A 25627-nucleotide genomic window follows, 5' to 3' on the forward strand; every position below is an offset into this window, starting at 1 on the left:
GGTGTACTCATCCTTAAAACAGTGATAATTACAGGACCTACCTGAAAGCTTATATGCCAGTTGTTAATAGTGGTTACACTGTGCGTTTGGATGTGAGTGGAGGTCAGAGTTTTGGAAGAGACTTTCACTTATTTTACATAGTTTTAAAAAGAGATGTGAATGTGGATAGCTTTGCTTTGGAAATCATCAGTTTTGTTGCACAATATTCCGGTGTGTTAATCTGCCATAATTAATGCAATACTTATTGCTAGACATTTAGATTTTTAAAAACCATTTTACTCATGTAAAAAAAGGAAGACATTGCAAGTGGAAGACATGATATGGATAAAAGTTTGGAGACAGGAGTGGAAGTAGATGCTTAGGTGATTCCAGGTTAAGAAAGCGGCTTATATATTTTAATATGATTCTGTGTATGCAGTGCCCAGCACAATGCCAGGCACAGTATAAGTGCTCAATGCTGGGTCTGCTGTCATTATTAACATCTGTGGTGCATGTGTGATTACAAGGAAGTCTAGAGCACATCATTGGACAGAAACCACAATACTGCTTATATCTTTAATTTCTGTATCATTTTTAGAGCTTAGAGCTCATCAATATATCTTCAATAATTTGGAAACATTTTCTGTTTTAAATTTGCAAAGATTTCTAAATTATATAAAGGCAGAGTGTTATCTGAAATTTGCATCTGCAGTCTGAGAAACCTTCATTTTAGTCCACAACAGTGCTTGTCCGTATCACTAAATGTGCATTCCAGCCGTTGGTACTTGTACCTTAGGGTATGTGTGGCAGTTTGCCAAGGTCAACAGAAAATCACAGTTAATCCAGGGCATCTGCCCGTAGAAACAATTTACTTGAAGATTGAGGAAAACAAAATAGAACACTTAAAAATACGGATTTAAATAAACCCAGTATCTCTTTGGGTAAAATGTAAGATTTGTGTGAATTTGTAGAATAAAATGCCAAAGTTGAAAGTTTGGGATTCTGAGACGATATTTTATAAATTCTCCTGATCTGCTAGGCTAGACTAGTATTCATTTGGGGTATTTGTTTAGTTTTTTCTGCTGGTAGGAATATGTGGAGGTACTTACATTTAAATGTTTTGAAAACATTACTTGATAATTTCAAATAAAATTTGACAGATTAACATTCAAAAAAAAAATCATGGAAATGCAGAAGTGATACTAATTCTTGTCTTATATACTTTTTGGCATGATTATTTAGCTTTTTAGTCACATTTGCTCTATCCCTTTGGATCTTTATTTCCCAACAGTACTTTAAAGAATAAATATAGTAGAATAAAATACACAGTTGACCTTAAATTTGAATTTGCTATCATGTTATATTAAATATTTTCTGGATCACTTGTATGTATGTCTTGATTTTCATAGTGGTTTTATGTGTTAAAAGAATATAATCTATTAACATAAATACTTTAGTAACAGTTTTATTAAGTTTTAAAAGTACAAACTATACAGATTTTAAATGCACTTCAAACAGAGGTTTGTTTTAAAGAAATCTATTCTCTCCAAACTGTTAAAAGGTGCTGCTCACCCTTTGTTTGCCTTTTGATATCGAATATTAGAAAGCCTGTCCAAGCATTGAGTACCAAAGGGAAAAAAAAAAAACCTTGAAAGTTTCAACTGGAAATAACTAAACATAAAATTATATAAAAAACCAAAAGTGATCAGTGAGGAATGTTTGAATTCTTCACTTGTTTGTCTGCAACGTTGTTATAGATCCTTTTATTATTATTATTACGATTATTATTAAGCTCTTGTTGGTTCCCTTCTTATGTTTATCAGGATTCTTCCATGTTCACCTGGCTAATCTGAATACTAACCATAACAAATAGATGTTTGAAAGCATTAAAATGATGACTTTCAAAGGGGCTATTATCATTTATCATGGAAATGAATTCAGCCCACTGATGGTATTTAGTCTATGGGAAAAATGAGCATCATATGTTTGGAAAATGAATTTCTCAACTGCTTAACTTTCTCAAAATAATGTTTCTTTAAGATGCAATATTGCATTTAATATTATGTCCCCAGGAGAGACCTTACGTCATCAATCCCCAAATTCTATGCTTAACTGTCAGAGAAAGATGATAGTTTAGAGACTGGTTCCTAAAACTATTCAGTGGACAAGATTTCATAACTTTCATGGAAATATTGTATTGCATTCCTCAATTGTATATATTCACTACATTATAGCTTGGTGAAGACCCTGGTCTCTGAAATCAGACTGTTTGGCCCTATTTAAGAACAGTGTGAAATTGCTTCAGTTGCCTCACCTGATAGCAATAAAAAATACTGACCTTAAATGACCAGTAAGAGAATTGTGAGATAATTCATGCAAAGTGCTTAGAATCACAGTTCCTAAACTATGAGTTGAGGTGTCTTGGGGCATGGCTGGAAGCTCACGATGGCACCGTACAATATTTTAAACTTCTGTTAGACACTGCATGAATTGCTAGTTCAGTTTCAAAATTAGATCATGCTCTGTCTTCCTTTCAATGGTGTCGTATCTTTGAGAAGCTGGATTTCATCAGTTGCTAGGATGAAAAGCAAGTACCATGTGTAAACTATTGTGGACAAAATGAGAATAGTGATGTCTCGTTTAATTTGTGTGGTGCCCAACAGATACTCACATCCCATTAGATAGTGATTGTGGTTAATAAATAAATACATAAAAATATTATTTTGGTTCAATTTATCTCTTTAATATTCTCAAATGGATCCTATGTTGTTAAGACACAAATAGTTTCACCCTGACTTAACAGAACTCTTAGGTATTTCTTTTGGCCTAAAGGCACTGTGAAAAAAAATTACCGAGAAACTAAGTGTTCCTTGAACCGAGAAAGTCTGGCAACCGCTGGCTTAACATTATCTCTTGTATGTAGGAAGGCCTCAGTGTTCGTTATTGCTGCTGCTGCTGCTGCTGCTGTGTTATCGATGGTGGTGGTAGTTAAAAGGTCAGGAACTATTAAGTTAACTGATATTCCTCTAGTTGTCATTTTACCTCTTATTTTTTAGAGGGGAGGAGAGAAAGGAAGAGAGAATGGAGAAAAGAAGAGAATGCAGTAACTAAATATGCAGCTGGAACTTGGGATGTCTGACTGTAAGGTTGGAAATAAAAGCAGTCCCCAAAGAGGAGGAGTAGATGAGGAGCTGCATCCTGCAGAAGGAGAGGGAGTAGTTCATCATGTAGGAATTGCACCAGAAACTTCCTACAGGTATTCCCAATCCAGCCTGGAAAGCAACGGCTTGGTGGTGCCCAGGTTCGTAGCAGCTGTGCAGAGAGAAGAAAAGAAAACAAGGGGTTGACAGGGAGCAGGGAAAGATCCCGAAGCAGGACTGAGGAGGGGCCTGTGTAATGGTGCCCAGGGCTGAGGAACCACCTGTGCTCCTGTGGAGAAACTCCAGCAACTTTGACACAGGGTTGCCCAGGGCTGCCGCCCACAGCTGAGGAGGTCTGCACAGGGAGGGATTGGGTTGGGGGTCTAATTCTCTGAAACCTCAGGCACTTAGCCAGGGAGAGATACCAAAGCCATGGAGACAGAGGAGGGAGAGACAACAGTGAGGCTCCCATGTTCTTCTTCCTCACCTATTTAGGAATCCCTGGATGGATTGGAAGAGTTGAGGTGCTGAGAAATTTTTTCTGCTACTAATGTGCACCCTTCCTGTACCTCTAGGAGATGACCTGGGGAAACACTTGTCACATCTGGAAAGCATTTTCTCTGTGGTGATAGAGAACATTCTTAGCTAATTCCTTTTAAATATCCCTTTTTGAATGTATGGAAACCCTGGTTGCATAGTGTTTAAGAGCTAGGGCTGCCAACCAAAAGGTCAGCAGTTTGAATCCACCAGGTGCTCCTTGGAAACTCTTTGGGGCAGTCCTGATCTGTCCTATAGGGTTGCTGTGAGTTGGAATCGACTCAATGGCAGTGGGTTTTAATGAATGTATATCCTCTTAGCTCCCTTCTTTTAGCCCTTTTTTCCTCCAAGGAGAATTATATTGCTTTCTTTTCATTTCACCGACGGACCCATTGTACACTTAATAAACTAGCTAATTAATAAAATTTAGTTTTAATTTTAGAAATGCCCCCTCTCTGGAGAAACCTTCCCCCCTGAAGTGAAGCTTGTATTTCATTTTTTTGTTATTAATTTCCATTATTCCTTTGGTAATAATTACAGTGCCTGAATTTGTTATGGATCCTATAAGGACAATTTTGAATTAACAATGCTTCATCATTATTTTTCTATGTAATTTTAGTTATGAATATACCAAATATACACAAAGATAAATAATATTTTGGGAGTTATATGTGAAAAAAATGCTGCTAAATTTAAATAAATTAAAGCTCTATTTTCAGCATGGGCAAAGCTACAAATAAACATAAAGATATTTAGGGTTTAACTTTTTCAGAAATCGCATACCCCTGTAGTATGAAACAATGATAACAATATTTGGAACTTGCACAAAACTCTGTCTTCACACTTTTTTGGCAAGCCTTTAACTAATTAATCCTCGAGATACCCCATTCTCTAGGTTTTTCTGTGGTTTCATTGTCACTGGTGCATAGCAATGAATCAATCAGACAAATAAAGTGCCTTTTGTAATTGCTTGTCTCAAAGCATTGTAAAAATCAAATATGGAATAATTAAAAATTCATTTGTGGTTTGTGGCTGTGAATTTGACTGCTAGAAGGTTGAGCGGTGGGCTCATAAGTACTCTTGATAGGTTTGCATGGTTGATTTCAAGGCCAGTAGCTGCCCTGGCCATATTTTATAGATGGCTTTAGTCAAGGGAGAAGGGGGGATGGTTTAAAGTATAGTGGAATAACTGTTCACACCAGCACAAATAACTGCTGAAAATACCTCTTAAAATAACTGTTGATGGGAAAGACATTTGACTGTTTAGTTTCCAAAGTAAAAATTTAGGATCAGGCTTTATACACCTCCACACTTTGCGCTATTCATGAAAGCACTTTCATTTCAATGTAAAAGTATTTTATGTATTTTTGAAACAGAAAACAGTCAGTTTTAGATTTAATTCCCTGTTAATTTCTAATCCTATGCAGCATTTTCTATTGTATTCACAGAACAACAGAGATTCTCTAAAAAAAAAAATGTACTATTTTAAAATTTCTTTGGTTAACTCAAAGAATGGGTAATGTGAGAACTACCCAATTTATATGATAGCATATTGAATTTAAAATGCTATGGGGATTTATTAAAGTTCACATTATTTTTCCATCAGCGAAATTGCATTTTAAGTGATAAATAATCCAGAAGAGTTCATTTTTAAGAAAAGCTAAATTAGAAAATAGTTTCAGCATGTAAAGATGTAGATATATTTTATAATAAAAGGTTCCGTGTTGGGGGAACTGTAATTAGAACTAATTTATCCATTTGCTCATGATGTTCTTTTTAAGAGGTAGAATAGCCACATTCTTAATTATTTGTAATTTTTGGCCATATATGTGAATAAGCCTTTTCAAACATGGGTAGAACTCATGATATTAAGTCATTCGTCCCTTTCTGAACTTTCAGCATATGAATTAAATTTCAGTTCATTTATTTGACAAATGTTTATTGGATGCCAGCAGGATTTCTTGTATGTTTTTAGGTGTTAGGGAAATACAGAACAGTGAAAAACAATGGATAAAAATCCCTGTTGTCTTTAGTTTTAATATATTTTTTTTTTTGTGAGGGGGCCCTCATTAAAGACATGGAAGTAAATATATATCATCGTATTAGATGGTAATAAGTGTTTTGGAGAAATATAGAACTGAGGGTATAGAGGGTCTGAGGAGGACAATTTAAAATAGAGTCATCAAGAAGGTCCCACTAAGAAGGTGATATTTGAAGTCTTTGAGGTAATTAAGACCCAGTGGGTGGGTAGAGCAAGTAGGGCCAAGTAGGCTATTCTAAGAACATTGGCTTTTATTCTGCAGTAACAGAATCCCTGGAAGGATTTTTAGCTGAGGTGTCACATGATCTGACTGCATCTTGGGGTTGATGGGATGTGCAGGGAGGGAGCTAGGAGGCCAGTCAGGAAGCCGTAGCAGGAATTTAGACAGGACACAATGGTGGCTTCCATTCCAGATATTCAGGAATGATATGTGGGGGGTTTGAGAGATAAAAGCTAAGGATGGCACCAATATTTTCACCCTGAGCTATTGGAAAGATGCGTTGATTTGCTGTTCTGAAGAAGTCTACGGGAGGAGCAGATTTGGTGAGAAGGTATCAGTGGGATTTTGGATGTCTTAAGTATAAATCTGCAGTTTGGAATAGAGGTCTGTTACATGTGCTATGGAATGTACTAGAGATAGAATACTGACATTTTATAACTTTTGCTTCTTATTTGGATCAGAAGGGCATTAAATGACAATGTAGCCAATTATAGGGATTTTTCTTTTATTCAGGACATTTCATTTGTGATTAATATAGAATCTAATTGTTATAGGATTTAAAGGCTATTGTGGATTATTGTGAAAAATAATTTGTGGATACTGCATCATGTAAAGTATTATTTTGTCTTTAGTAGTGAACTCTGACAGTACTAATATTAAAAATGATTGTATTTTCATTCTTTTAACCCAGTTAAATATTAGAATTCACAGGGTGAAATAGAGAAAGCTTTTGTCTTAGATTAACTTAAGAGACCTTGCATTATTAGGTAAAGCAATTAAAATAAAGCTTACAAAATTAAGACAAGATAATAAAAAAAAAAAAACCAAACCCGTTGCCGCTAAGTCAGTTCAGATTCATAGCTACCCTATAGGACGGAGTAGAACTGCCCCATAGAGTTTCCAAGGAGCGCCTGGCAGATTTGAACTGCCCACCCTTTGGTTAGCAGCCATAGCAGTACCATGTGAATAACCTGACACATTTTATTAAGATTCTATGGGCATTCTGATATCAGAGAGCATTTTTGTGGAATGAAGTTAAAGGAAGAAGAGATAAATGGGTGCTTAAATGGGCAGAAAAAAATTTAATATGCACCTTCAAATTTCTCCTTTGAGAACCTTCTTAATGTGAGATGAAAGCAGTAGGATTTTAAACATTACAAACAAGCAACTTGTTTTTTAAACATCGCAGTGCTTGATAGTGTTTTCTCCTCAGGGAGAAATTTCTTTTCTAGACTCAATTTGAAACTTAATGCAAAAAAAAAAACCCAAAAACCAAACAAACAAAAAAAGAAACCTATCTTTTACTTGCTTTTTGCTGAGGTGTGAAATTTGCAAAAGTTATGGGAAATTTTTTTTTTTTTTTTTCAAGATCTGACATGTCATATGTTCTTTCTGAAGGATTTTGGGATGTTTTCTGTTTTGTCTGGCTTGGTCATTTGTCTGAAGAGTTTCTAGCCATTGCTGGGTGTTATACCCTGCACCAAGTACTTAGCAGTTGCTGGAGCCTCTAGTGACTTTTCTGGCTCTGTGATCCTTGAGACCCACCCTTCCAGGTTCTTCTATACCAAAAAAAAAAAAAATCTATACCAGGTTTTCGTTTAAGATTGCTACCCATTACCATTCCACTTCATCCCCCCTTTTTCAACATTTTATTATGAAAAATTTCCAACATACAGAAATATTTTAAAAATTGTACAGTGAAGACCTATGTACTTAGCACCTAGATTTTACAATTTCAGTTTTACTCTGTTTTTCACATATTATTCCTCTGTTTGTTCCTCTGTTCATCAATCCACCTTATTTTTTGGTGCATTTCCAAGTAATTGCAGACATCAGTACACTTCATCCCTAAATACTTTAGCATGCATACCATTAACTAGTATTCCATATTGTTTATGGATCTTTTTAAAGTAAAATTTATATATGATGAAATGCTCAGATCTCGTGTATCATTTGATGAGTTTCGACAAATGCATGTACCTATGTAATTCAAACCCCTATCAAGCTATAAAACATTATCATCTTTTCAGAACATCACCCCTTTCCTGTCAATCCCTGCCCTCACTCCTTGAAAGACAACCACTGTTTTGATAGTTTTCTACCACGTATTAGCTTTACCTGTTTTACAGCTTCGTGTAAGTGCAATTGTATGTGTTTTTTAAATTTTTATTTTATTATTTTTATGTGTGTGTAAGGCTTCTTTCACTCAGCTTATTTTTTTTTTTTTTTTGAGACTTATACCTTGTTGAGTATATTACTTATTGGTTCCTTTCTAATGCTGAGTAATATTCCATTGTGTGAATAGTATATTGGTTATTTATCCAGTCTGCTGTAAATGGACACTTAAGACTATTTCTAGTCTTGGGATATTATTAATGAAATTGATACACAACTCATCTTTTACCAAATAAATAACCCTCTTTTTCTCCCAAAACTGTTATTATCATTCGATTTGTTTAATGCAATCTATTAAAAAAAAAAAAAATTTTATACCTTAGAGAAGATTTGAATTTCTAAAAAACACTTCGGATATAAGAATAGACTTATCTTGGAGACTTGAAATGAAAGGTTTTTGGGACATTTCTGTGCCTTGAAATTCCCTCTCATTAGTTGCCTCTTCCAAGCAATCCCTTATTTTCTAGAGGTTTTTTTTCAATGTATATAAGCACATCTGATTTCTTCTGTAGATTCTGCCTTTAGCTTTTCTTTTAATCCCATGGTTATGTTATTTTTTAACAATAGAGGAGTTTTTCCCCTTTGCAGATGTAATAGTGAGAGTGCTTTTTTTTTTTTTTGGAACTTTATTTGAAGAACATTTAGAAGGTCCTGGACAATTCTATATCTACAGCCTACTTCAACTTAGAGCATGCCAAACAAAACTCTTATGATTCCTTTATCCTGAGACCATGAACACACATCAGTATTATGATCTCTATTACATTGGCAAAATACATATAATTTTGAGTGTGAATTGATGTTGTTGACCCTATGCACAACAGAACAAAACACTGCCCAGTCCCTGTGCCATCCTCACGATCATTGCTGCTTGAGCCCATTGTTGCAGCCACTGTGTCAATCCATCTTGTTGAGGGTCTTCCTCTATTTAACTGACCCTCTACTTTACCAAGCATGATGTCGTTCTTCAGGGACTGGTCTCTCCTGATAACATGTCCAATGTACGTGAGATGAAATCTCACCCTCCTCACTTCCAAGGACCATTCTGGCTGTACTTCTGTACTTCCTCCAAGACAAATTTATTCATTCTTTTGGCAGTCCTTGCTTTATTCAGTATTCTTCGCCAACACCACAATTCAAATGCATCAATTCTTCAGTCTTCCGTATTCATTGTCAGGCTTTCACATGCATACATGTGGGTATTGAAAATACCCTGGCTTGGGTCAGGCACACTTTAGTCCTCAAAGTGACGTATTTGCTTTTTAATACTTTAAGGAAGCCTTTTGCATTAGATTTTCCCAATGCAATACATCATTTGATTTCTTGACTTCTGCTTCCATGGGCGTTGACTGTGGACCCAAGTAAAATGAAATCCTTGACTGCTTCAATATTTTCTTCATTTATCATGATGCCTATTGGGCCAGTTGTGAGGAATTTTGTTTGCTTTATGTTGAGGTATAAGCCATACTGAAGGCTTTAGTTATTGATCTTCATCAGTAAGTGCTTTAAGTCCTCTTCACTTTTAGCAAATAAAGTTGTGTCATCTGTACATCACAAGTTGTTAATGAGTCTTCCACCAATCCTGATGCTGTGTTCTTCTTCATATAGTCCACCTTCTCGGATTATTTGCTCAGCATACAGATTGAATAAGTGTGGTGAAAGAATACAACCCTGACTCACCTGTTTCCTGATTTTAAACCACACAGTACCCCTTGTTTTGTTCTAACGGCTGCCTCTTGGTCTAGGTACAGGTTCCACATAAGCGTAATTAAATGTTCTAGAATTCCCATTCTTCACAGTGTTATCCATAATTTCTTATGATCCACACAGTCAAATGCCTTTGAACAGTCAATAAAACCCAAGTAAACATGTTTCTGGTATTCTCTGCTTTTAGCCAACACACATCTGACATCAGCAATGATATCCCTCATTCCACATTTCTTAGAGTGAGACTATAGTAACTGTCTTGTAAGCACTTAATATCAGAAGACTCCAGCCTAATCTTTGTACTTTTTCCTTCCCAATGAGTTCAAGAAACAAGCTACTGAGGCCATTTTGATGTGTCTTTTTGTCTAAGCACCGTTTGTAATAACTCGATTAAAACCTAGCATACCGTAATTGTCTTATGCTGTGGGGCTTTGAAGCTCTGAATTTGAGTCTTGGAATGAGAATCACAAGAGAAGGTGGTATAATGTATCCTTTTATGAAAAATTCCTTTCAAAGATCATTGTGGAATAGACCAAAGAATTATTATATTTGATTAAAAACGAACCCAAGAATCCAATTTTTGCACTTTCTCTCTCTTGCTTCTGTTTTTAACTAATATTGTAGAGTCTTTTTATTTACTCAGCTAGATTGACAAGATTATAAATGAGAGCTGTGTGTGGAAGCCTCTAATTTTTCATAAGTAAATGAATTAATTTATCATCGCTGTTGTGTTTTATTGCTGTCTGCATGCCAGACTGCCCTGCTCCTTTATTCCCCCTTTTGCCTTCTAAACATTGGATCCATGTCATCCTGTTTGACAGGTTTCTGATTCCCCTGTCAGATGCAATTTGGTGCTAATCACATTTCCTTTGCTCAGTGTCAATGATACAAGCCATGCATAATATTCCTATATGTCCACTCACTCACTCGCGGTGCAGCTGGAATATCTTGGGCATTAATCTGATAGAATGCCACATTGAAATGCAAAAATGATGCTTGAGCGCTAAGATAATGTGGTCAGGCAGATGTGCAATAGATAAGTGAGGCTAAACTGGTGATCTTTTCTAAGCTGTGATGGATTTTATTTCATTTCTAAATATCTCTTTGCAAACCTGAGACTATGTAATCAGTGCTAGTTCATTAAACCTTCAGCATTTTTAATAGAATTCATTCATTGCCCATGTATGAAGAAATAAGGATTATTTTTCCTATTAAAAGAAAGCTATAAGTGGTTGTTATTTTTAATGTTTAAAAGTATTCCTGTCTAAGATCATGCACCTTATCAAATACATGAAAATGACTAACGATCCAGGGAAATCTATTTATAGAATAGTAAGCTAGTTTCTAGCCTGGATGAAGCCCCAAACAATAGACCTTTCGTCACATCAAGCAGAAATATGGTGAGAGGGTTTTGGAAGATTTGGGAGATTGTTGTTTATTTATTGAAGTCTAGTTAGATGTTTTGACAATAAGAAGAGGAGGAGAGGAAGCACTCAAGAAAGAAGGAACAACATGAACAAAATCAGATGTGGAAGGACATCATTTATTTAGTGAAATAACAGTTCTCTATTGTGGTGATATTGTTTGTTGTTAGTTGTCATCAAATCCATTACAGCTGAATCATGGTGGCCTTACGTATAACAGAATGAAACATTGCCCTGCCCTGCACCCATCCTTATAGGATGTGGGTGATAAATAAGACTAAAAAAGGAAATCAGGATCACAAGGAAGAATGTTTTGTAGACAAGAGGGAGTCATTTTGTTTTGATCTAACAATAATTCCATTTGACTTTTAGAAAAAAAAATCTGATGGTGCTATGGAAGGGGAATTATAGAAGAAACAAAAAGACCTTTAATAACAGACTATAGCAGTAGGCCAAGTGAGAAATAAAGGCTCAAAGTAGGACAGTGACAGTAAGAGTGTAAAAGATGTTACAAATGTAAAACGCATTATTGACTAAAATCTGTGAGTTGTGCAATTGGTTCAATATGGTGAGATTCGGATCCATGGCATGGGGAAAGGGAGGAAGAAGATATTTCTTGAATCTCTAGTTTGCATGGGGTAATAAGTGAGAAGGCCAACAGGAGGAGAAGTATGAGGAGGGTGACGTAATGAATTCATGTTGGGTTATGCCGAGTTTGGGTACTAATGGGACGTACAAATAGTGATAAGCAGTAGCCAGGAGGTGGAGATATTTAATGGTCATCTTTATGTATACAAATACCTGAAGTCACAGGAAAGGTTTAATTACCTTGGGGGAGAGAGTGTAAAGCAAAAAGAAAAAGCCGAGTAATGGAATCTTGGGGTTAAGGCTGTATTTAAGACCAAAATAAGGGATTATACAGAAAAGTATTGTAGAAGCTGATGGGGTGAAGGGAATCATTAACACTGTCAAATACAGTAGAATATTTATGCAAGAGGAGGACCTAGAAGGGACTGTTGAATTTATAAATGTAGGAGGTTGTTATTATTTTTTAGTCAGGGACAATTTACTGAGTGTTTGTCAAATGTCTGGCAGTTTTAATGGAGTGGCAGACTAAAAGCCACAGTGCATTTGGTTGAGGAGTGAATGAATGGTGTAGCATGGCAGGCAGCCGTGTTGACAACTCCTACAAAGAAATCGATAGTGGGGAAAAAGGATGAGCATTGGGGTTGTAGCTTGAAGGACGTGTGAATATATAAAAAGCTTTAAAAAGTAATAACATGAAATGCGTACTGAATGAGGGTGATATTGCCCATAAGGGGGTGAAAATTGGTTCTTGGAGGGTGTTGTTGTTGTTGCTAGGTGTTGTCAAGTCGCTTCCAACTCATAGTGACCCTGTGCACGACAGAACAAAACACTGCCCCATCCTGAACCATCCTTAAAATCCTTGTTATGCTTGAGCTCATTGTTACAGCCACTGTGTCAATCCACCTCGTTGAGGGTCTTCCTCTTTTCTGCTGACCCTGTACTCTGCCAAGCATGATGTCCTTCTCCGGGGACTAATCCCTCCTGACAACATGTCCAAAGTATGTAAGATGCAGTGTCACCATCCTTGCTTCCAGGAGCATTCTGGTTGTACTTCTTCCAAGGCAGATTTGTTCGTTCTTTTGGCAGTCCATGGTATATTCAATATTCTTCGCCAACACCACAATTCAAAGGCATCAATTGTTCGGTCTTCCTTATTCATTGTCCAGCTTTCACATGCATATGATGAGATTGAAAATACCATGGCTTGAGTCAGGCGCACCTTAGTCTTCAGGGTGACATCTTTGCTCTTCAACACTTTGAAGAGGTCCTTTGCAGCAGATTTGCCCAGTGCAATGTGCCTTTTGATTTCTTGACTGCTGCTTCCGTGGCTGTTGATTGTGGATCCAAGTAAAATGAAATCCTTGACAACTTCAATCTTTTCTCCATTTATCATGATGTTGCTTATTGGTCCAGTTGTGAGGATTTTCGTTTTCTTTGAGGTGCAATCCATAGTGAAGGCTGTGGTCTTTGATCTTCATTAGTAAGTGCTTCAAGTCCTCTTCACTTTCAGCAATCAAGGTTGTATCATCTGCATAACGCAGGTTGTTAATGAGTCTTCCTCCAATCCTGATGCCCCGTTCTTCTTCATATAGTCCAGCTTCTCGGATTATTTGCTCAGCATACAGATTGAATAGGTATGATGAAAGAATACAACCCTGCCGCACACCTTTCCTGACTTTAAACCAATCAGTATTCCCTTGTTCTGCCCAAACAACTGCCTCTTGAACTATGTAAAAGTTCCTCATGAGCACAATTAAGTATTCTGGAATTCCCGTTCTTTGCAATGTTATCCATAATTTGTTATGATCCACACAGTCGAATGCCTTTGCATAATCAATAAAACACAGGTAAAGATCCTTCTGGTATTCTCCGCTCTCAGCCAGGATCCATCTGACATCAGCAATGATATCCCTGGTTCCACGTCCTCTTCTGAAACCAGCCTGAATTTCTGGCAGTTCCCTGTTGATATATTGCTGCAGTCATTTTTGAATTATCTTCAGCAATATTTTGCTTGCATGTGATATTAATGATATTGTTCTATAGTTTCCACATCAGTTGGATCACCTTTCTTGGGGATATGCATAAATATGGATCTCTTCCAGTCATTTGACCTGGAAGCTCTCTTCCATATATCATGGCATAGACAAGTGAGCACCTCCAGTGCTGCATCCGTTTATTGAAACATCTCAGTTGATATTCCATCAATTCCTGGGGCCTTGTTTTTCGCCAGTGCCTTCAGAGCAGCTTGGACTTCTTCCTTCAGTACCATCAGTTCCTGATCATATGCCACCTCTTGAAATGGTTGAACATCGACTAATTCTTTTTGGTATAATGACTCTGTGTATTCCTTCCATCTTCTTTTGATGCTTCCTGCGTCATTTAATATTTTCCCCATGGAATCCTTCACTATTGCAACTTGAGGCCTGAATTTTTCCTTCAGTTCTTTCAGCTTGAGAAACGCCGAGCATGTTCGTCCCTTTTGGTTTTCCACCTCCAGCTCTTTGCACATGTCATTATAATACTTTACTTTGTCTTCTTGAGCCACCCTTTGAAATCTTGTTCATTTCTTTTACTTCATCAATTCTTCCTTTTGCTTTACATGCTCGATGTTCGAGAGCAAGTTTCAGAGTCTCCTCTGACATCCATCTTGGTCTTTTCTTTCTTTGCTGTCTTTTCAGTGACCTCTTGCTTTCTTCACGGATGATGTCCTTAATGTCATTCCACAACTCGTCTGGTCTGTGGTAACTAGCGTTCAGTGCATCAAATCTGTTCTTGAGATGGTCTTTAAATTCAGGTGGGATATACTCAATGTTATATTTTGGCTCTCGTGGACTTTTTCTGCTTTTCTTCATTTTCAGCTTGAACTTGCATATGAGCAATTGATGGTCTGTTCCACAGTCGGCCCCTGACCTTGTTCTGACTGATGATGCTGAGCTGTTCCATCGATGATGGAACAGCTCAGCATCATCAGTCATCTTGGAGGGTAGGGATGGAAATACCTTAGATATTACTATGGTGTGTGGGCTTAGACAGGCCTTACCCTGCTTGACAAAATCCTATTCCTTAGCATTTATTTTCTCTCCTTGGGTATTCTTGGGTATCACAGGAGCAGCACTGACTAAGTTCATGGAAGATGCACAAAATGTGTGCAAGATTAGTGCTACAAAACTGTGACAAAAATATGGCTAGGTTTGAAAAACTCTGTCTTGATCAATTGCTGGATCCCGAGGTTTTAATATGAGAGGTGGCCTATATGTGCCTTTTGACTGCTATTGGGTGCCTTGTGGATGTTGTGTATGTTTAATTCTCAGGGCTTTTACATGTGACTTGGGTTTTGGAAATAAAATACAGTTTATTTTATTATTTAATTTTATAAAAGTTAATCAACCATCATTAATTATATCAAGGGCTGAAAAGAAAAATATCAAAAATATCTTAATGATTATCTAGCAGCTAGGTATGTGAAAATTATTTTGTCATATTAAGCAAAAGTTAAATTCACTAAAAATACATTTTAAAGAATTTAATTTATTTTTCGATTGTTTTACTTTTGCTAGAAAAACAACAATTTTGAATGATATTTTCAGGTATTTGATTACATTGTTATTGTTATATATTTATGTGAATTGATTTGATATGAAATTCTATTCATTATGGTTTTTGTAAGTAAACAGAGTATGTTAAAAGTTGCTCAACAAATGCAGTTATAAAGCTGAGTTTAATGTTAACAGCATTTAAAAATTTTTAACTTTCAACTTAAAAATTTTAGTCATTCTTACCCCTTCGTCGAATGAAAAGAATAAGCCCTATATGTTTTCTCTTTATGTATTAGCCACCAAACCAAATAAACCAAACTCATTGCCATTGAGTCGATTCTGACTCATAGCGACCCCACAGGACAGAGTATAACTGCCCCATAGAGTTTCCAAGGAGCACCTGGTGGATTCAAACTGCCAACCTTTTGGTTAGCAGCTGTAGCACTTAACCCCACTATACCACCAGGGTTTCCATGAATTAGCCACAGATATATGTACATGTATATGCATAAAGATATACAGTATATCTGTGGTATTAAAACTTCATATGGGGATAGAAATTAAAAAAACAATGTATTTAAATGTTCCTGGTGGGGGCGGGGAGGTGATAATAAAAATAGGTTGAGAAATGCTAATGTAAATCTTAATATTTGTTCAGTTTTTGTTCCTGTTTCAGTTGAACAGTTGCTTATCTTTGAAATTTACTAAACAGTGTGACACCATTAATGATGTTGACTTTACAAAAAACTAGAAAGAAGCCTGTTCCTTTTGAGACAAATGCCTATAGAGGGTATGCACTTAGTGACAATTTTGATACTCAGAGGTAATTTTGATTCACAGGAAATGACAGTCACACTTGCAGAGGTTGAAGTATCTAAACTGCAAGTCAAGACTTCGGTCAACACGGCACCGCAGACAGTAGAACTATGCTGTCCCTCCACAGCAAAGACTTGAAAAACTAAGTAAAACAGAGACAGACGTCATTTCTGGAACCTGAAGTGTCAAATGAAGAAATAAAGAACACAGCCAAGCACCAGATGGAATAAGAAACTGACAGAGGACAGACAGCAAGAAGAGATACATGCAGAGGGCCCCATCACCTAACGCAGCACGGATCTGCCATCTCGGACTCCCGTCGGGGATTGGCAGACAGGGAGCATCAGAAGGCAGCTTCGCGGAACTGCAGCAGAAGACAGAGTACCCGGTAACCAGTGATACACGCCTTTCACCCCCCATTGTCTCCCCACTGCTCTACCTCCGGGAGGCTCATCTGGCTGGGAAATGCAGCATCCATGCTGCTTGGATTCACCACACCCATGTCAGAGATTGGCAGACAGGGAGTACGTGAAAGCAGCGTCACGAAGTTCCCATAAGGAGACAGAATACTCAGTAAGGAGCGATATATACTCTCCTAACCGCCCTGTTCTTCCCTCCCACTTTGGACTCCTCTACTTCCGGCCAGCTGCATTCTCTTGGCCAGGAGGCCATTGCTTTGGCCTTAGGCTTCTTGGATTCGCCCTGTCCACACTGGCCGGGTCCCATGGTGTTGGTTCTTTCTGTCTCTTTTGGTTTCTTCTGTGCCTCCTACCACCTCCCCCTCCTTTCTCTGGAACACTTTGCTCTGTGTGCCATCTTTGCTTCTCCTTCAAAGGCTATGAAGCCATGCTCCACTGGGGAACCACTACCCGAGCTTGCAACACCATGAAGGTGGGATCTCCGGGACTTTTCTTTTCCTCGTTTTGCTTTGTTCTGTTTTGTTCGTTTGTTCCCTTTTTCTTTTCTCAGCTTGGGAGCTCCTTCTAGCCGGGCTGCGCTGCAGGGCTTAGGAGCCACTCCCCCAATCTGCGCAGCTGCGTAAATGGGACCCCTTGGGGCATTTCTTTGGTTTTCTTTTTTTTGTTTGTTTTATTCTTCTTTCTTTTTTAAAAAATTTTCTTTGTCTTTTCCCCTTTCTGATCGTCTTCATTTCTCAGTTCTCGTCTCTCTACATTTATCTTCTTTTCCTGTCTCCTGAATACCTGGTGTTGTGTAACAGCTATACCCTTCTCTAGCCAGGCTGTACTGTGCAGCCTGGGAGCCACTTCCTTCATCTTAGTAGCCCTACCAGTGGGACTGTGCAAATCCTGGGGGCTTTTCTTTTCCAAATTTTTATCTAGTTATTTTTTTCTTTCTTTTTCCCTTCTTCTTTCTTTCTTCTTCTTCTTTTTTTTTTTTTTTTTTGCTTCTCTCCGTTGCTCAGTTTCTCATCTCTCCACTCCAGTCGCAAGCTCCCTTAGCACTCTTTTTTTCTTTGTGTTGTTGCTTGTTTGTTTTTAACTCCTGTTTCTCTCTTCTTTATCTCCTCTTTCCCATACCCCTATTAGCGCCACACATCACAGCCTCCTCCCTCTTTTCTGCCTACCTGAACCATGTACTGAATATCACACCCCAAAGCAGCACAGGCATGGCCTACTGGAACCTGTCCAGCACTGATTCCTGGTCTGCCCTGTTGGCCCCAGTACGTACCACAAACAACCCATCCCAGCCCCTTCCCTTCAGCTGGACAAGACCTGCTTCCCCATAGCTGAATGACTAACCCTGCCTGTTGGAAAAGGAGGTAAAAAGTATCTTGAACTACAGATGAACAAACAACAAAGAACACACAGCCCGCCTGCTCAGACATAACCAAATAAAATGAAAAAGCAGGATGTAACAAACAAATCTGCAATCAAGAAATGAAGAAAATAACTACTAAATGTCCAGAAGACAGCAGACAATATCAAAACGTAGTAAAAGAAAAAAAAAAAAAAGGATAGGATCATTCCAGTAGCCATCCAAAATAAAACACCAGATGATTTTCCAGTAGTAGAAAAGGCAGTAGAACTACCTGACAGGGAATTCAAATCTCTTAATATTCAGAGCAATCCAAAAATTGAAGCAAAAAGCAGACAAAAATGAGGAAAAAGTAGACAAATTTATGGAAAAGGCAGACAAACTCGTGGGAAATACAGACCAAAAAAATGGAAGAATTTGGGAAAGTAATACAGGAATAAAATGCCAAAATAAATCCACAACTAGCAATCATACAAAAACAACAATTAGAAGTCTAAAAGATAAACAATAATATTTCAGAATTGGACAGTGTCATAGAAGGGCTGAGAAGGAGGTTCAAAACAATGGAAGATAGAATCAGTGAAATTGAAGAAAAGCACTGGGATACAACTCTGAGGAAAAATTGGGGCGGGGGGAAGAAATGCTGAGAATTATGTGGGGTACAATCCAAAGCAAAAATTTGTGAGTGATTAGAGTTCAAGAACAGGGAGAGAAAATGGAAAACACAAAGAGGATCATTGAAGAATTGCTGACAGAAAATTTCCCTAATATGATTGATGAAAAGCTGACCATCCAAGAAGCTCAACGAACCCCTTATAGGATAGACCCCAAAAGAAAAACACCAAGGCATATCATAATTACACTCGCTAAAACCAAAGACAAAATAAAAATCCTGCAAGCAGCTCGAGAAAAACAAAAAGTCATACACAGAGGAGAAACAGTAAGACTAAGCTCTGATTATTCGGCAGAAACCATGCAGGCAAGAAGGCAGTGGAATGACATATATAAAAATTGAAAGAAAAAAAATTGCTAACCAACAAAAATATATCCTCCAAAACTTTTGTTCAAATATGATGGTGAAATTAGGACATTTCCAGAGAGACAGAAATGAAGGGAATATGTAAAAACCAAACCAAACTTGGAAGAATTATTAAAGGAAGTCCTTCGGTCTGAGGACAAACAACATCAGACCACAGCGTGAATCTAGGATGTAAGATTGTAGCAGGCAGATAACAGCAACCTAGAAATGAACTCTCAAGGACTCTCCAAAACCAAAACAATTGCAACAGAGAACCTGAGAGATCAATCTGTAAATGACAACAACACCAGAACAATAAAAGAGGGAATAAACGGTATAGGTATAGAAAGTTCTAATGGAGAGGAAGTCAAGGCAATACCAAGAAATAATAGACTGGTTCAAACCTAGGAAGATAAGGATAAGTTTCAAGGTAACCACAAAGAAAGGTGACAAACCTACTCATCAAAATATAGAAGAAAAACATAAAGTCTCAATAAAAAGAAAATCTACAAAAACAAAAGAAATTAAAAAGAAATCCACAAATAAAAGGACCTCAGCACAGGAGAGTAAGAGTAACAAAGGAAATGTTAGCATCACACACACACAAAAAAAAAGCACTACAAAATGACAGCAATAAACTCACACCTATCAATAATTACACTGAATGTAAATTTTCTAAATGCACCCATAAAGAGACACAGAGTTACAGAATAGATTTAAAAAACAGGCTCCATCAATATGCTGTATACAAGAGACACACCTTAGAGACAAAGATGTAAATTTATTAAAAAGTAAAGGATGAGAAAAAATATAGCAAGCAAATAACTACCGAAAAAGAGCAGGGGTGGCAAAACTACTTTCAGATTAAGTAGACTTTAAATCAAAATCCACCATAAAAGACAAGGAAGGGCACTATATAGTGATTAAAGGGGTAATCCATCCAGAAGACTTAACCATAATAAACATCTACACCCCTAATGACAGGGCTCCAAAATACATAAATTCTAACAGCACTGAAAACAGAAATTGACAGTTCCACAATAATAGTAGGAGACTTCAACACATCACTTTCAGTAAAGGACAAAACATCTAGAAAGAAACTCAGCAAACATACAGAAAAACTAAACAGCACAAACAGCCAAATTGATCTTACAGATATATATAGAACACGCCACCCAACACGCCACCCAAAGAACGCATTCTTTCCCAACGAACATGGAATGTTCTCCAGAATAGACCACATTTTAGGCCACAGGGCAACCCTCAACAAAATCCAAAACATTGAGATAAAGTATCATCTCTGTCCACAATGCCATCAAAGTAGAAATTAACAAGAAGAGTAAGGAAAAAAAATCAATTACATGGAAACTGAATAACACTGTGGTTTAGAATCACTGGGTGATAGAAGAAATTAAAGATGGAATCAAAAAGTTCCTAGAATCAAACGAGAATGAAAATACATCATTCCAAAACCTTTGGGACACAGCAAAGGCAGTCCTCAGAGGTCAAATTATAGCACTAGATAAACACATCAAAAAAGAAGAAAGGGACACAATCAAAACATTAGTTACACAACTTGAACAAATAGAAAGAGAACAGCAAAAGAAGCCCACAGCTACCAGAAGGACGGAAATAATAAAGATCAGAAATAAAGAAATAGAGAATGGAAAAACAGTAGAAAGAATCAACAAAACTAAAAGTTGGTTCTTTGAAAGGATCAACAAAATCAACAAACCACTGGCCAAACTGACAAAACAAAAACAGGAGAGAATGCAAGTAACCCAAATAAGAAATGAAATGGGGGACATTACAGCAGACCCAACTGAAATAAAAAGGATCATAATACAGTATTATGAAAAACTACACTCCAACAAATTTGAAAACCTAGAGGAAATGAACAAATTTCTAGAGACACATTACCTACCCAAACTAACACAAAATGACATTGAAAATGTGAACAGACTCATGACAAGAGAAGAGATTGAAAAGGAAAAAAAAAAAAAAAACAACAAAAAAAGCTTACAACCAAAAAAAAAGCCCTGGCCCAGGTGGCTTCACCGGAGAATTCTACCTAACATTCAAAGACGAGCTTATACCAGTACTACTCGAACTATTTCAGGACATAAAAAAGGAAGTGATACTTCTGAATTCATTCTATGAAGCCAGCATAACCCTGGCACCAAAACCAAATAAAACCCCCAAAAACCCATTGCCGTTGAGTTGATTCCAACTCATAGTGACCCTATAGGACAGAGTAGAACTGCCCCATAGAGTTTCTAAGGAGCACTTGGTGGATTCAAACTGCCAACCTTTGGTTAGCAGACATAGCTCTTAACCACTACACCATCAGGGTTTCCAAAACCAAATAAAGACACCACAAAAAAAAGAAAATTACTGACCAATATCTCTCATGAATATAGATGCAAAAATTCTCAAAAAATTCTAGCCAATAGAATTCAGCATCATATCAAAAAAAATAATATACCATGACCAAGTAGGATTTATACCAGATATGCAAGGATGGTTCAAAATTAGAAAATCAATGAACATAATCCACCAGATAAATAAAAGGAAAGAAAAGACTCACATGATCGTCTCAGTCGACGCAGAAAAGGCATTCGACAAAGTCCAACACCCATTCCTGATAAAAACTCTCAATAAAAAGGGCATAGAAGGGAAATTTCTCAACCTAATAAAGGGCAAGTGTGGAAAACTAATGGCCAACATTGTTCTCAATGGAGGGAGGCTGAAAACATTTCCCTTGAGAACAGGAACAAGACAAGGATGCCCTTTATCACTACTCCTTTTTAACATTGTATTGGTAATCTTAGCTAGAGCAGTAAGGCAACAAACAAAAAGGGCATCCAAATTGGTAATGAAGTAGTTAAACTGTCCCTATTTGTGGGTCATATGATACTAAGAAAATCCAAAAGACTTCACGAGAAAACTACTGGAACTAATAGAAAGATTCAGCAGAGTTGCAGGATACAATATAGGCATAAAAAAGTCAGTTGGATTCCTATACACCAAAAAAGAGAATGATGAAAAGGAAATCAGGAAAGCAATACCATTTATTTATAATAAAATAGCCCCTATAAAATAAAACACTTAGGAATAAATCTAACCGGGTGTGTGAAAGACCTATACAAAGAAAACTACAAGACATTACTGCAAGACACCAAAAGAGATCTACATAAATGGAAAAACATACCATGCTCATGGATAGGTAGACTCAACATTGTGAAAATGACCATTCTACCCAAAGGAATTTACAAATACAATGCAATAGCTATCCAAATAACAACAACAATCTTTAAAGAGATGGAAAAACTTATCATTAACTTTATATGGAAAGGGAAGGGGCCCTGGATAAGTAAAGCTGTATTGAAGAATAATAAAGAGGAGGACTCACGCTATCTGACCTCAGAACCTTATATACAGCTACAGTAGTTAAAACAGCCTGGTACTGCTACAGTGACAGATACATTGGCCAATGGAACAGAATTGAGAACCCAGATGTAAATCCATCCACCTACGGTCACCTAATCTTCAACAAGGGCCCAAAATCTATCAAATGGGGAAAAGACAGTCTTTTGAACAAATGATGCTGGTAAAACTGGATGTCCATCTGCAGAAAAATGAAACAGGACCTGTACCTCACACCATACACAAAAACTAACTCAAAATGGGTCAAAGACTTCAATATAAAGTCCAAAACTCTGAAGTTTATAGAAGAAAAAATAAAGTCACCACTAAAAAAAAAAAAGAGGCCCTTATATACAGTATTAACAGGATACAAATCACAACCAACAACACACAAGCTCCAGAGGATAAGCTAGGTAACTGGGGTCATCTAAAAATTAAACACTTATGCTCATCAAAAGACTTCACCAAAAGAGTAAAAAGAGAACCTACAGACTGGGAAAAAATTTTTGGCTTTTGCAAATCAGACAAAGGTGTAATCTCTAAAATCTACAGGAAAATCCAACACCTCTGCAGCAAAAAGACAAATAATCCAATTAAAAAGTGAGCAAAGGAAATGAACAGATGCTTCACCAAAGAAGACATTCAAGTTGCCAACAGACACATGAGGAAATGGTCACGATCTCTAGCCATCAGAGAAATGCAAATCAAAACCACAATGAGATACCATTGCACCCCAGCATTACTGGCAGGAATCAATAAAACAGAAAATAACAAATGTTGGAGAGGCTGTGGGGAGATCGGAACTCTTATGCGCTGCTGGTGGGAATGCAAAATGATACGACCTTTTTGGAAAATGATATGGTACTTCCTTAAAAATAGAAAAAATTTTTCTACTTCCTTAGAAAGCTAGAAATAGAAATAACATATCATCCAGCAATCCCACTCCTAGGAATAGATCCTAGAGAAATGAGTCGTCACATGAATGGATATATGTACACCCATGTTCATTGCAGCATTGCCCACAGTAACAAAAAGATGGAAACAAACTAGATGCCCATCAACAGATAAATGGATAAACTGTGGTACATACATGCAATGGGGTATTATGCAGTGCTAAAGATCAATGATGAATCTGTGAAGGACCTCCTAACATGGATGCATCTGGAGGACATTGTGCTGAGTGAAATAAGCCAATCAGAAAAGGACAAATGTTACATGAGAGCACTACTGTAGAACTCATGAAAAGGTTTACATACAAAAAGAAACAATCTTTGGTGGTTACGAAGGAAGGGAGGGGTGGGGGTGGAAAAACACTTAATAGACAATAGTTAAGTGGTAACTTTGGTGAAGTGTAAGACAATACACAATACTGGGGAAGCCAGCACAGCCTGTATAAGGCAATGCCTTGGTAGCTCCATAGACATATCCAAAGTCCCTGAGGGACCGAATTGCTGGGCTGGGGGTTTTGGTGACCATGGCCTCAGGGAACATCTAGCTGAATTGACATAACAGAGTTTATAAAGAAAATGTATTACATTCTACTTTGGTAAGTAGTGTCTGGGGTCTTAAAAGCCTGTGAGCAGCCATCAAGGATACTCCACTGGTCTCACCCCTTCAGGAGCAAGGAAGAAGGAAGAAAACTAAAGACATAGGGAAAGACTAGTCCGAAGGACTAGTGGACCACATCTACCACAGCCTCCTCCAGACTGAGTCCAGCACAACTGGATGGTGCCCGGCTACCACCACTGACTGCTCTGACAGGGATCACAATAGAGGGTCCTGGACAGAGCTGGAGAAAAATGTAGAACAAAATCTCACACAAAAAGAAAGACCGGACTTGCTGGCCTGACAGAGAATGGAGAAACCCTGAGAGTATGGCCCCCAGCCACCGTTTCAGCTCAGTAATGAGGCCACTCCTGAGGGTCACCCTTCAGCCAAAGATTGAACAGGCTCATGGAAAAAAAAAGAAGACTAAAGGGGCATACCAGTCCTGGGACAGGGACTGGAAGCTAAGGGAACGGGAAAACTAGTAATAGGGAACCCAGGGTTGAGAAGGCAGAGTGCTGACATGTTGTGGGGTTGTTAACCAGTGTCATATGACAAAGTGTGTACTGTTTGATGAGAATCTAGTTTTTTTCTATGAACCTTAATCTAAAGTTCAATAAAGAAAAATAAATAAACTGGAAGTCAAGTTTTAATTACTTGCATGGAATTTTAATCCTATCTAGAATTTCTAAGTCACCGAGGATGTTATAAATGTTATTTGCCTCAACAATATTTCATAAGTACTATTACTATTACAGGAAAAAGTTTATTCAAGTCAGGATTCTATGAAAGTCATAGTACAAAGGAGTTAAGCCACTGTTAGTGAGTAAAAACCCATGAGTCCTGTCTTGAAGTAGTTAAAAGTTGGAAAATATGTGGTTTGACTATGTAGTCAATACAGCAGTCCTACTGAATGTTAATCGGTAGAGAATCCTTACATGGGAGAAATGATATCTAGAGACAACCAGGAAAAAAAAAAAAAAGCTTCCAATGGGGGAAGATGCTTCATTTTTCAAGTTATTAAAAAAGTATTAAGAGAGTGAAATCTTCCCATGCAATTGGTATTGTAGTATTTATAAACATTGTTGGTAGCTGCTTGTAGCTTTCTTGGTCTGAATATTTGTAAAATTCTAAACTGCTACTTCAAATAAGTTGGCATTAATTTCATGAATTTTTTTTTTGTTTTTAGTTTTAACTTTAGAAAGGAAAAATTAAAAGCATATGTACACATAGAAATCCCAGGTATTTAAAATCTTACCCATGTGTCAATTAATTACTATTAAAGTTGTTACAGTCAAAACGTGAATAGTCCTTTGTAAGATTTGACTTCCTTTTAAACATCTTCTCTAAATCTCTGTGAAAACAGTTATTTAATAGGATGAGTTCCCACTATGTGTAGAATTCTATAGTAGATGTATTGGGGGTTAAAAGAAAAAAAAAGAGAACTTGTCCCAGCTTTGGGGAGTTTGGAATTTAATCAAAAAGCTAGGACAAACAAGCATCTAAAAATATTCACAAACTAAGTGAAAATGCAATGCAAATGATATATGTAAGTGCTGGATTGGATTCACAGTAATGGAATGACCAGTCCGTGAGTTTAATAAAAGACAATTTCCCAGAAACTGAATATCGAGCAGTGTTTTCAATGTAGAGAACAGTGTAAATTGGAATAGACAAAGGAAGAAACTCTATCGTGTGT

At 37.3% G+C, this 25627-nt stretch overlaps 1 protein-coding gene across 11 annotated transcripts in view; it reads left to right on the plus strand.

Moving 5' to 3' along the window:
- The window catches only part of PARD3B (par-3 family cell polarity regulator beta), a 1165226-nt gene that overhangs the window by 398702 nt on the left and 740897 nt on the right, over positions 1-25627 (plus strand). Inside the window, exon 1 of one of the 11 annotated variants that reach the window (XM_049888915.1) lies at positions 16188-16736. The exons of 9 other annotated variants lie outside the window; for them this stretch is intronic. In XM_049888915.1, coding sequence (XP_049744872.1) covers positions 16629-16736 — 108 coding nt within the window. In that variant the 5' untranslated portion in view covers positions 16188-16628. Of the gene's footprint in view, positions 1-16187; positions 16737-25627 lie in introns of those variants that run through there. One more of the 11 variants, XM_049888921.1, reaches the window with a different exon arrangement.

Source organism: Elephas maximus, chromosome 6 (assembly GCF_024166365.1).
Source record: "Elephas maximus indicus isolate mEleMax1 chromosome 6, mEleMax1 primary haplotype, whole genome shotgun sequence".
Taxonomy (NCBI): Eukaryota; Metazoa; Chordata; class Mammalia; order Proboscidea; family Elephantidae; genus Elephas; species Elephas maximus.